Source organism: Topomyia yanbarensis, chromosome 3 (genome assembly GCF_030247195.1).
Source record: "Topomyia yanbarensis strain Yona2022 chromosome 3, ASM3024719v1, whole genome shotgun sequence".
Taxonomy (NCBI): Eukaryota; Metazoa; Arthropoda; class Insecta; order Diptera; family Culicidae; genus Topomyia; species Topomyia yanbarensis.
This window is the reverse complement of record NC_080672.1, coordinates 287,827,685-287,841,068: the sequence shown is the minus strand read 5'-3', so window position 1 is coordinate 287,841,068 and position 13,384 is coordinate 287,827,685. Positions and strand designations below refer to the sequence as shown.

At 38.6% G+C, this 13,384-nt stretch overlaps 1 protein-coding gene across 8 annotated transcripts in view; it reads right to left on the bottom strand.

The window, feature by feature from the left end:
• The window catches only part of LOC131694055 (potassium voltage-gated channel protein Shab), a 368,174-nt gene that overhangs the window by 85,337 nt on the left and 269,453 nt on the right, over positions 1–13,384 (bottom strand). For all 8 annotated transcript variants that reach the window (XM_058982410.1, XM_058982412.1, XM_058982414.1 and 5 more), the window contains exon 6: positions 11,177–12,020. In XM_058982410.1, the coding sequence (XP_058838393.1) occupies positions 11,177–12,020 (844 nt within the window). The remainder of the gene's footprint in view (positions 1–11,176; positions 12,021–13,384) is intronic.

Genomic DNA, 13,384 nt, shown 5'->3' with positions numbered 1-13,384 from the left:
AGAGCTATGCTGCCGCGATATCCGACAACATCGAATCTACCCAAGAACTTCCTCCGGAGGAAGAGTACAGCTTTTTGGCTGGCTTGATTCTCGACAGCGCGATTCAAGCTCAGACTAAGCCAGTATCCGGCGCGAACATACAAAAACGCTCTCCTAATCCGTGGTGGGACAAAGAGTGCTCAGACGTGTACGCGGAGAAGGCCGCCGCGTATAAGACCTTCTGGGACGACGCACAGTGGCTGGAGGCTGGCCAAAACCTCAAAAATTTATTTTTGGAATATTTATATTTTATATTTTTCCCAAATTTCTCATGTATTGAATGATGTATATTCAAAATTTTATGGTCATTGGATAAGAACAAGATTTTTAACAAGAGTTTAAACGTAGCAAAGTCCGGATTTTTTAATGATTTTCATTTCCGAAACCACCATTGCTCTGTTCACTTCATATGCATGTTGCTCTTTTGATTTTGGTCCGATTTTAGCACAACTAGCGTCATTGTGTAGAGAAACGAAAGTAGTTGGTTAGTGAATAAAATACATTTGGTAAATTTGCTTGGAACTATGACTTTTTAGTTTAAATATGTTTGAGGTGGTCAGATCAAAAATACTTTTTTGACTAATGTATTCTGTACAAATTTCGGAAACATTTCGGAACGGTCACATAGTATATATTCTATGGGAAATAACCTCTACTTTTCGAATATCATGATCTCGTTCTGCGCCTAGGTGCGCAAAAAGTTTTAAGGAGATTTTGAAGCTTTGTTGCTGATATGGAGGCCCATGGTGTTTTGTGTAAAATAGTTAGACAATCTACAGTAAACCAACACGTTATACAATGGATTTAAAGTAGTGTTCTTCATTTTTTATGATATTGCTGACATTGGTGAACAGTAACGGAAAATCTATCATGAAAACGGAATCATAGTTATAAGAAAGGTTCAATGACACTGTATGGAAAAATGCATTCAATATTTTACGACTTTTGACATCAAAAATGAGCTCAGCACCTCAAAATTAGCTTAAATTGTGATTTTCAGCCAATTTGGGTAACATTTGAGGTTTTGTCCGACTTTTGTTTGAAGACCCGCCACTGTGCGACGGTTTACCCGCTAGCTATCGACAATATGCGACGTTAGAAACGCGAATGAAGAGTTTGATGAAAGCCAAGAAACGTTGATACTGGCGCCGGTTCGTTGACGGACTAACGAGAGAAACATCGATGAGCACTCTTTGGGCACGGCCCGGCGTTTGCGAAACCGAAACAGTACTAACGAGAGTGCAGAATATTCAAACCGTTGGATATTCGATTTCGCCAAGAAGGTTTGTCCGGATTCCGCCCCGGCACAGAAGATTTATCGCGCCGCGTCTCCTCACGATAGCGCGAACGAAACACCTTTTTCGATGGTGGAGTTCTCACTTGCTCTCTTGTCGTGTAACAATAAAGCTCCGGGGTCAGACAGAATCAAATTCAACTTGTTCAAGAATCTGCCTGACTCTGCCAAGAGACACTTGTTGAACTTATTTAATAAGTTTCTCGAGGCTAACATTGTCCCACTCCACAGTGGGACGAGCCCGGACTTAAGTCCATATCTGAATGTTATGCGATAATCTTGCTAGTATTTTTGTCCTATCAGCTGAGCCTTCGGAGACATTTTTGCGAGATTTCAAGTGATTTGAACGTAAAATGAATTTTTGGCAGCTTTTTTAAGGGCATAATTCTAGTGTTTTTTGCATAATTTGACTATAGGAACTACATCCGGTTATTTTCGTTTTTCAAAGAAATGGTTGATTTTATGCATAAATGTGATAAAATTACATCGTAAAGTCGGTTTAGTTAGTGTTTAGATAACTGTTTGTCATAATTTTTTATGGAATTCGAACTTCTAATGCGATAACAACAACGACGCCCGTGAATGCCCGCGATCACACTATACTCATTCGAAAGCTTTTAATTTTCTCTTTAAAATGAGTATAAGCTAGTTTTGCGTAAACTTGCGATAGGCAATCAAAATCTGTAAATGGAGACGCATGGTTATTACTGCTATTGAATTTAAATAATCACTTTATAGCTAGAATAATGACACTAATACATGCACAGCTTTCAAATAGCATTGAGAGCATGATCTACAAGGGTTTTACTAGTGATCAAGAGTAACGAGCCGAGTGGGAAATATGTTTTTTTAGATGGCAGAGGTATTGATAATGTTTGGAAATCAGTAAATATTTTCAACCATCAGAAATAGATTATAAAATGTTTCTGGAACTATTTCTTGCTAACTTACGCAATAACTGTCAAATAGAGTGAACACAGTTGAGTTCTAGTCATTTGATGAGACTAGTTTGATCCGAATTTGCATAGCACTGATATAGCTTAAGGGTATGCGATATTATCCAAATAAAATAACACCATTGTTTAATGAACCATATACAAGAAAAAAGGGTTTTGGATTTATTTTCATTAAAGATATCAAATAAGCAATCTACATACCTTAAAACACACCTACCTAATCGTTAACCATCTTGTTGATTAGTGAATGTAATTAAACATTCCACTAAGACGCTCAAAATGTTTGTTTTGAAAATGATAGAAAATGTTACCCACTAATGAATTAAATGTTTCAAAATTAGTCGAACACATCTTAGTTGATCCGTAAAAACAAAATAGTCATTTCTGAAGCCCCATAATGAGATGTCAATTAATTCGTTTCAATATGGAAAATAAATTCCAAAATTACTATTGAAAAAAATCATTATAAAAGACAAAATACTTACTTTTGAGCCACTCTAATAAGTAGTAAAGTTAATTTCTATTTTTACAAATAAAATGGAAATTCAACGCACAAAAACTTCTTTAAAAAAATCTTTAATGTTTGAACCTTCACAAATACATTTTTTTTGAGCCACCCTAACGTATAATGAAAAAATTGTTTACATGTGTTAATATCAAAAACGATTTAGCACACGAAAATGAATATACACAAATGTTAAGAGCGATCTCGAAAAAAAATATTTTTGAGGCACCCTAATGAATAGTAAACGCTTATTTTTGAATTGTTTTAATATCAAAAACGAATTCAGCGTACCAAAATTACATAAAATCGTCCTTTTTGAACCGATTCGGCAAAGTTTGGACATTAGTCCACCTTTTGTTCTAAGTCGTGCCACTGTGCACTCGATTGGAGACAAGTGAAGGTCATGGCCATCCAAAAACCAGGAAAACCAGCCTCCGACCACAATTCGTACCGTCCGATCGCAATGCTATCCTGTATCCGGAAGTTGTTCGAGAAAATGATCCTATCCCGCCTCGACAATTGGGTCGAAGCAAATGGCTTACTGTCAGATACACAATTTGGCTTTCGCAAAGGCAAAGGGACGAACGATTGTCTTGCGTTGCTCTCAACAGAAATTCAAATGGCCTATGCTAGCAAAGAGCAGATGGCATCAATGTTCTTAGATATTAAGGGGGCTTTTGATTCAGTTTCGATCAACATTCTTTCAGAGAAGCTGCACCAGCATGGTCTTTCCGCAACTTTAAACAACTTTTTATTAAACTTGTTGTCGGAAAAGCACATGCATTTTTCGCATGGTGACTTATCGACATCACGATTTAGCTACATGGCCCCAGGGCTCATGTCTAAGCCCCCTGTTATACAATTTCTATGTCAACGACATTGATGAATGTCTTGACAATTCCTGCACGTTAAGGCAACTTGCAGACGATGCCGTGGTGTCTATTACGGGATCCAAAGCTGGACCATCTACAAGGACCATTACAGAATACCTTGGACAATTTGTCTGCTTGGGCTATTAAGCTGGGTATCGAATTCTCCACAGAGAAAACTGAGCTAGTTGTATTTTCAAGGAAGCGTGAACCAGCACAACTGCAGCTTCTATTAATGGGTCAAACTATCGCTCAGGTCTTCGCAGTAAAATATCTAGGGGTCTGGTTCGACTCGAAAGGTACTTGGGGATGCCATATTCGGTATCTGAAACAGAAATGCCAGCAAAGGATCAACTTTCTTCGTACAATAACCGGAACATGGTGGGGTGCCCACCCAGGAGACCTAATTAGGTTGTATCAAACAACGATACTGTCGGTAATGGAATACGGATGCTTCTGCTTTCGCTCCGCCGCGACCATACACTTCATCAAACTCGAAAGAATTCAGTATCGTTGTTTGCGTATCGCCTGAGGGTGCATGCAGTCGACCCATACGATGAGTCTCGAAGTGCTGTCGGGCGTTCTCCCGTTGAAAAATCGATTTTGGGAACTCTCATATCGATTGCTCATTCGATGCGATATCTTGAACCCGGTAGTGATTGAAAATTTCGAAAGGCTTGTTGAGCTCAATTCTCAGACCCGTTTCATGTCCCTGTACTTTGACTACATGGCGCAGAATATTAAGCCTTCTTCTTACAATCTCAACCGTGTGCATTTCATAAATACTTCTGAATCTACTGTTTTCTTCGACACATCCTTGAAAGACGAGATTAGTGGAATTCCGGACCACATACGCCCACAAGTGGTTCCAAATATTTTTTATAATAAATTCCGAGAAGTCGACTGTTCTAAGATGTTTTATACTGACGGATCAAACCTCGAAGGGTCCACTGGCTTCAGTATTTTCAATCAAATGTTCACCGCCTTCTGCAAACTCAGTGACCCTGCTTCAGTTTACACCGCAGAACTAGCTGTCATTCAGTATACCCTTGGAGTCATTGAAACATTACCCGCAGGCCATTACTTCATCGTTTCGGATAGCATCAGTTCCATTGACGCTATTCGCTCGATGAAACATGGAAAGCACTCCTCGTATTTTTTGGGGAAAATACGGGAGCTACTGAGTGCTTTATCTGACAACTCTTTCCAGATTACCTTGGTATGGGTCCCTTCTCATTGCTCTATTCCGGGCAATGAGAAGGCAGACTCCTTAGCTAAGGTGGGTACCTTAGAAAGAGACGTTTACGAAAGACCAATTTGCTTCAGCGAATTTTTCAGTATTACTCATCAGAGAACCCTCGAAAGTTGGCAAACTTCGTGGAGCAGTGGGGAGCTGGGAAGGTGGCTACATTCGATAATCCCTAAGGTATCGACGAAACCTTGGTTCAAGGGGATGGATGTGGGTCGTGACTTCATTCGTGTGATGTCCCGACTCATGGCAAACCATTACACGCTGGATGCACATCTCCGGCGTATTGGGCTCGTGGATAGTGGTATCTGCGCTTGTGGCGACGGCTATCACGACATCGAGCACATTGTCTGGGCGTGCACCGAGTACAGTTCCGCCAGGTCTCGGCTAATGGATACCCTGCGGGCCCGAGGAAGACCAACCAACGTCCCGGTTCGAGAGGTGCTGGCAAGCCGCGATGTCCTTTATATGTCCCTTATATACACCTTTGTGAAAACCATCAATATACAAGTCTAACTGCCCCTTCTTATTTTCCTTATCATTCTCAGAACCCTCTTCCACTTGTATCAAAGCATCTGTATCGAATGAGTCAACAAACACGGGACCTTCGGCACGAACATAACACGCTTAAATCGAAATGTAGCCGATCCACATCTGAGCCGTACTACGAAATCGTCTGGAAAAACCCCTGCCATCTTGAGGAGGACCACCCGGCGTCCCAGTACATGATTCCCCTGATGAAGGCCACCCGAGTTTGTAATCCATCCGTTGATCTCACGATGCCTGAAACTGAAATAATTTTCTCTCCCTGCCATCTTTGTCTAGCCTCCCTCCCCTGACTCTTATACCCAGAAGTAACACCCCTACTACCCCCCCCCCCCCCCCCAATATCATCACGAAGTATTTAGCTCTTCTTGTCTCTTCTAGTTTTAACTATTATATTATATAATCTCGTTGAAAATGCCCAAATCTACTACCCACAAAAATAACTATAATTACGAATCTTTACAAAATTCAATCATGCCCTCTAGTTATTCCTACTTTTAAGATAGTTGTGAAAAATTGTCCCCCTTAGTTAAACATTATTTGCTCCAATAATCTCACTGATAAAAATGTCAAACCATATTGCCACAAAAACTAAATGACCCCCCTAATCTTACGAAAATAATATTATAATTATAGATATATAAGATAGCTATAAAATCGCATTAGTTTCATTTAAAAAAAAAATCAATATGTAATCCCCTAGTTTTAAGCAATTTAAAATGTAAAACAAAACAAAATTGGGACCTTTAAGCTAACGCAACGTGCCTTATCAAATAAACGATTTGAATAAAAAAAATGTAATACTCAACTGTCTTTTAGCACTCACTTTCCAGGCTGTACAGAGCCATCACCGTTCTTTTTAGGTAGTTTTGATTCTTGGGCATTTGATCGTAGAAGTGTGACAACCGAATCGATCAAATTGTAAACTCAATTATTACTATCACATGGCTACTATACAGCGCGCTGAGTGTTATTCTTGTGATTTTTGTGAATTCGACTGCGGAACTTCATATCGTTTGATATGCAACTGCCCTACAGTAATGCAATTGCGTATCCGGATCTTTGGTTCTCCATACAGAGAGCTGAAACTCAAGGATATGCTATTGATCCTAACCCAGTATGGTAAAGTCGATCAAATGGGCGATTGAAAGTTTTGCCCCGAATAAGTCCCCGGGAAAAGATGGGATCATTCTTCAAGCATATTTTGATAAAATTGCTTACTAGTAGTCTTACAACAGAATACATCCCATTAGCGTGGTGGATAATAATTGTAAAATTTATTCCCAATGGTGGTCGTGTCACTTATGAGGAGGCAAAGAGCTTTATACCGATCAAGCTTAACTCCTTCCTTCTCAAATCATCAGTAGAACGTTTAAGCGACCACTACATTCGGTCGACACGAAGGCATTTCAATAACCTTGTAGTTGATGGTTTGTTGGGGAGACTTAATGAGCTTGGGTTTCCGAAATATGGTTTCACCGATGATTATCATACAATGATCAATGTATTTGCATCAACACACTATTTGACTTGATCCAGCAAGCCTTATGTGTTGTAGAGCAATGGAGTCTTCATGTTGGACTATCAGCCAAACCAAATAAAATAGCAATAATGCTTCTCATGCAACGAAGTTCTTTGACTTGACTGAAATTATTATTGCAGATCAAGTTGGGGTAATATTTGACTCAAAGCTAAATTGGTGAGCTGACATCTATTGCAGAATCAAGAAGGCTTGCATGGCCTTCGGCCAATGTAGATAAATTTTCTGCAAATATTGGGGATTCAAACACAAGTATACTCAGTGGATCTACATAATAATTGTTAGACTAATACTGGCATACGAGATCAGAGTAAAGTGTGCAGAAGTCACGGCAATCCAATCAAAGTTCAATGTTTAAGGGGGGAGGGGGCGAAATGGTGGAATTTTTCGCGAAAAATTGCAATTTTTATTCTTAATGAGTAAAAAACTCCCAATTGAAAAATTATCTCCAAAAACTCAACGTAGGGGTTAGTTATTTTTTACGTAGAGTGTGTATGCAAAGTCTGAAATAAATCAGTTAGGTAGTTTTTGAATAGTAGTTAACACCGCAAATTGTTTTTTTTTTTTCCAGAGACGTTCTACAAAAAGCTTCGTTATCGAGTCGCTTGTTGATATTTAAAATAATAGACAAATTGCAGAATCTTTTTCAAATGATACATCATAATGTACAAAAGTTTTGGTAAATTCGCTTCCCCCAAAATTTCTAAAAAATTGCAAAGAAAGTGAAAAATGAATGAAATCAGTACATGTTTGTTTGATTTTTTCTTACTGGTAAGTACTTTTTGTTTAAGAAAATGCTGCAACCAGATAATTGCTAGATATTCTTGGTAGTAGGGATTTTGTTAGCAATGATCGTATAGGATAAATAAGCTATCCTAGGTTTGAAAGCCAAGTTTTCCCGAAAAGCTTACTGTACGCTCAAAGTGTACCGTATGTCTGGTGCGAGTCCCAAATCAGTTCTTTGTCTTAGGTCATGGTGAAGTTCGGGACAAATTGCATCCGATTATTCAGTGCAAATTCTCAATCAGGACTATGCCATCAGCATGGTTAGAGATTAACTCCCAAAATCCCTGGTAACACCACTACTCATGGTCTGTTAGTACTGGTACTGTTATACCAACAGATATTGCACTTCCTTCCTGTTGCGCTATATTTGCACGAATGTTGGGTTCATCTGTCTGGAATCGATCGTTTCACTGAATGGCAACAGTAAATTTTATTGCAAAATCAATTTGCCAAAATTTATCGGCTCACGTACAGAATTACTTTGTACATAATTCACACACGGTTTCCGTTGCTGAGAACAGTTTATTTTTTTTTCACGTTTCCATCAGATGAAAATTGGCCCATATTTTCCCCATGAATAAGCTTATACACATTTTATGCATAAAAAAACAGTAAACAGTGCAGTGTCGCAGGTTTATTTCCTAGGACCACCTAATCGGAAAGGGCATGTCACCCGGCTGAATTATCGCTCTTGTTCATGTACAAGTCTCGGCTGGGCATGCATTCTACACAGGACAGAATGCGCCGAATGCGGTTCGCATCCGTTTCGGCCTAAGCCTGGAGCATTTGGGAACCCTAGACTACATACCACATAATATCAATTTCATCGAGCAATTTGCATTTACAGCTGAAATATGTCCTCACATTTTACAGCGAGCCGTCACGTTGTGTGCTGATTCAAAATTTCCGTAGAATGAACTTTGCCAAATAGTGTGCATGTTGGAAAAGCTTACAGGAAACAGGCGGACCAACACTCTTTGTTGGAAGCTAGGCCGGTCTTGACCGAGCAGGAAGCTCTTGTGCCATGTACGGTAGGATGAGAGCTGATTCGTTCAGATAGCAATAGTTCATTCAGAAAGTGTTGATGTGCGGGAGGTTTTCATTCGAAAATTTCAAGTCGAGACCAAAGTTGACCGGCTCGCACATTTTCAATAAATTTTCTTTTGCATACCGTGTTATACTTCTGGGGGCACCGTTGTGTAATCGAGTTGAGGATATTTTAAGTTCAAGTGAGCGACCGAAAATAAAAGTCGCAAGGATAGAACATGCTTCGCAAAACCCGTTTAAAACATATTAGAATATAAAAATCGGGAATAAACTTCAAGCATAGAAATCGGACAGAAATCCTTGAGTATAAGAATCGCTTAAAAAGTTCTCACCCGTAAAACTCGGCAAGGGTGAACCTCCAGTATAAAAATCGATTAAAAATAAATAAATCGGTCGTAGGAGCATCCGTATATTTTGATGTTCAAGATTAAAAGTCGGCTAATAAAAACTGCTTTATAAGAATCGGATATATTATTTTCCGATTTTTTTTACTGAACGTTTTTTATCCGATTCTTACAAAGGAAAATCCCAGTCCAATTTTTATGTTTATATCCGGGATTTAGGCTCTGATATATTTGAAACGGGGCTTACGAAGCATGTTCTGTCCTTGCGACTATTATTTTCGGTCGCTCAAGTGTCTCTTAAAAAATCGCAACGGGATGAAAGTGTTTACTGGATTTTACCCATTTTTTTAGAATAGCACTTAAGATTCTTATGATCACACAAAAATACTTTATCGTATTAACTTTTAAAATCGGGATTGTTCAGGTTGATGAAGACGCTTTGTAGTTTTTAGTAAAATTTGGTTGTTACAATCACTGATTGAACACAAATACTAGAACTCTGTAATGGAACTGTAAATCCCCAATAAAAATTTAGGTATTAAGGCGGTTTTATATGAATGTTCCATTTTGTAAAAAGATTCTTCTTGTATCAAAATAATTTCAGTAATGTTCACAACTATTTCGGTTAATTGTAATTCTCTCGAAATAGAATAATCCAAACCTATGAGCGGAGGTTAGCAATCGGTCGAATAGTTTGATACTGAAATTGAAAGTTCTACTATTAAAAGCATCTCCAACCAATTGAGTACAAGTCCTTGCACTGGTGGTGAGTTTCTGTATCATACCTCCATCTTTATTTTTCAGATCAATAATTCATCATGACAATGCGGACTGCTCCTTTCCGTAAACGTTATATATTTCGCTATCTTAGTAGGATCCTCAACAATCCACGATATGACAAAACTAAAGTTCAAGCGCAAAATGCAGTCAGACATAAATCTCAATTGCATACCATTTTTTGCGCCAATGCTCTCTGTAGTATATTACACCTGCTGTCATATGCCACGTAGAAGAAGGTGTCTCGTATTATATGTAGGATATACGGGCTCTAGAACTTAGCGTCATTGCACCATGCACGTGTGTGTCTCTCTCTGCTTCTGAGTGCAGGTGATTGCTAATTCAGTTAGTTAATTTAATATTTTGCGGCTGCAATAAGTAGGTACTCGGGGGTGTTGTAATTCGATGTTTCTTTGTCCATACATATATATCTTCCTGTGGTGTTGCTGTCAATTGTTGAAGATTTTCGTTCTGATGCAAGGAATATTGGGTGTTGTATTCGGCAGTGACATTGTCGATGATGAGTTGCTGAGTTTGTAAGTCTAAGTTGTTGATGTACCTGTTCTTGTTATTTTGGTAAAAAACAGAGATCTTTACTGGTTCAACATTGCTTGATGGATACGCCTAAACTATTATTACTACACTTGTATGTAGAGATAACCTTGTTATAGTGTTGCAATTGTTGAATTGTGTAAGATTTTTCCGATGCTCCAATATAGTCTGTTTCTCATGATCTTCAACCTTAGTTTGTGCAATTGTAGCTATTTGTATAATGACTATTGAACATATTTTTTATGTATATTTGGACACATATAATTTGTAGTTGATATTGTTTTAGATATTTAGTTTGAAAGTATATGACATGTAAACAACGTTAGCGTTCTAATGAAAGTACACCAGCAACGGAAACTAAGGATTGATCAGACGTATAACAAATGAAATTTCTCTTAAACCATAGATAGTATCACAGTAAAACAGAAATTAGAATCCAGTTAATTCCACTACAGTACAACATCTACATATTAAATGCGTGCTAGAGATGATGACTAATGTTTTGGATTTGTTTCGGCAAAGTAAACATAATGTCTAGATACATTAAACCTTACAGTACGAACTGAAGATCTATCATTTTGTGGGTTTGTTGTAGTAAGCACTTACGATCTAGGTGTTATGTGAAAAAAAACTATTAGTTGGATTGTTTGAAGATTATCGGATGGTACTCACCAGTGTCGACAATGACGTCTATCAGGTCCATGCTCTTGGCGAAAGCATCGCGCAGGTTGATATGGTGAAAGCTGACGATGCTTCCTTCGCGCTTGGCACGATCGAGCGCCTCTCGTCGCTTAAGGGCCTTCTCCCGCCGCATCTGATTCTTGTAAAACTCAGCGAAATTGTTAACGATGATAGGAATGGGCAATGCGATTACCAGTACGCCGCATATGCAACACACGGTACCAATCACTTTTCCAAGCGGAGTAGTGGGGTAGATGTCCCCGTAGCCAACCGTTGTCATGGTGATTCCCGCCCACCAAAATGTTTCGGGTATAGATACGAACTTGGTCTGAGGCTCGTCTTTTTCAGCAAAGTATGCGAGGGACGAAAATATGAGTACGCCCATTGCCAGGAACAACATTAGCAGACCCAGCTCCTTGTAGGAATTTCTCAGCGTGAAGCCTAGCGACTGCAGGCCCGTTGAATGTCGGGCCAGCTTAAGGATTCGCAGGATGCGCATGATGCGGAAGACTTGCACCACCCGGCGCACATCCTGGAACTGGTCCGTGGCGTTCTTGTTGGTCTCCAACAGGAACAAGGACACAAAGTAGGGCATAATGGCAAACAGATCGATTATATTGAGGCCGCCTTTGAAAAATTTCCACTTGTCCGGCGATGCACTAAATCGCAGGACGTATTCGAGCGTGAACCAGGTGATGCACACCGCCTCAACCATCGCTAGCTCGGGATTGTCCTGGGAGGTGCCGTTATGTTCGGATTGCAGGGACGGTAATGTATTGAGTGTCAAAGCTATCGTAGATAATACTATGAAGAGAATAGATATCACGGCAATTACCTGCAATTAAAGATAGGCAACAGAACGGAAAAACTAGAGAGAGCGGTTCTTTTGTTTTTTTTCAGTGTGCTTTGTAGACACATAAATTGGATGGTTCGCTTTCTTCTTTCAAATGTGTTTTAGTTTTATAAAATTATTTACGAAATTTCATCCCTTTTTCAAATGGCACTAGAGTGTAAGTACCTAAAACCGTATGTTTTATGGTACACATTTTAACACCATTTTTGTAGGCGCAGACACCGAGTAAGATTTTTAGGTGGACATTTGACTTAAATATTGATGGAGTGAAGATAGTTTTGATCCAAAAAAAAGAAATTTGTGTATTGTCCCTTCCCGTTATTTATTGTGTAACATTGAAATCTACCAAATATCAGTATAGTTCAATCGACAATCGAGATAAGTTTATGCCGTTATTAGTACTATCTTCACGTCATGATTACTCAATCTTTTATTCACGCTTAATTATAATGCGCAATGATTATATAATGTTCAGTATTGAAACATTTCCATCGGATGCTGATGTTGTGTTTGTGGTGCTGCCTTCACAAAGGTCGTTTTCTGATTGATATGGCAGAAAACCACGTTATCTGCAGCACAAATCTTTAAAATTTTAAGCAACCAAAGTAAAAAGGAGGTCTACTCCATGACTGTTAAGCCGAAAATATTTTTTATAATGCAATAATTAAATTCTTCAGAGTATTGAAAAAATACTTAATTCTATGTTAGAAATATTCCCTATAATTCTACTATCAATGGATGACTATTACTGAGCTTCGTCATTGTTCTTTCTATTAAGAAGCAATTCAGCTGCTAGATCAGTGGTTGACAGCACTCACTTAGACTTCACCAAAACTTTGTAGATGTAATTATTTATACATATAACTTTATACACTAAACGAAAATATTAACCAACAAATTGCGAATTCTTAAAATGAAAATTACCGGGATGAATGAGATTTTTACTCAAGACAGACAATCTATAGGCCTATCCATAATTATCTATTGGAAATATTTTGGTAAATTATCTCAAATCTTTTTCTCAGGGATACTATGAGTAGTACAAAATTTTTATTTTATTTCAGATAACTCAATCATTGGTTACATTCTGGCATGTGAAAGGTGCAGCATCCAATGGACAGTGGTGCAGAATGCAAATTTTGCAGGAATTTCGAGATATTACTAAAACTAATCAACTAAGTTTTTGAAGAAGTTTTCGTAGTTTGTGAGCCACTTCTGTTTGTCAAAACAACAGTTCGGGTGGTTCTAATTTCACTAAGCATAAGCATAAGCATAAGCATAAGCATAAGAGATCGCCCGTAGTTGCTACTCCGTTATTGACAATCTATAGGCCTATCCATAATTAT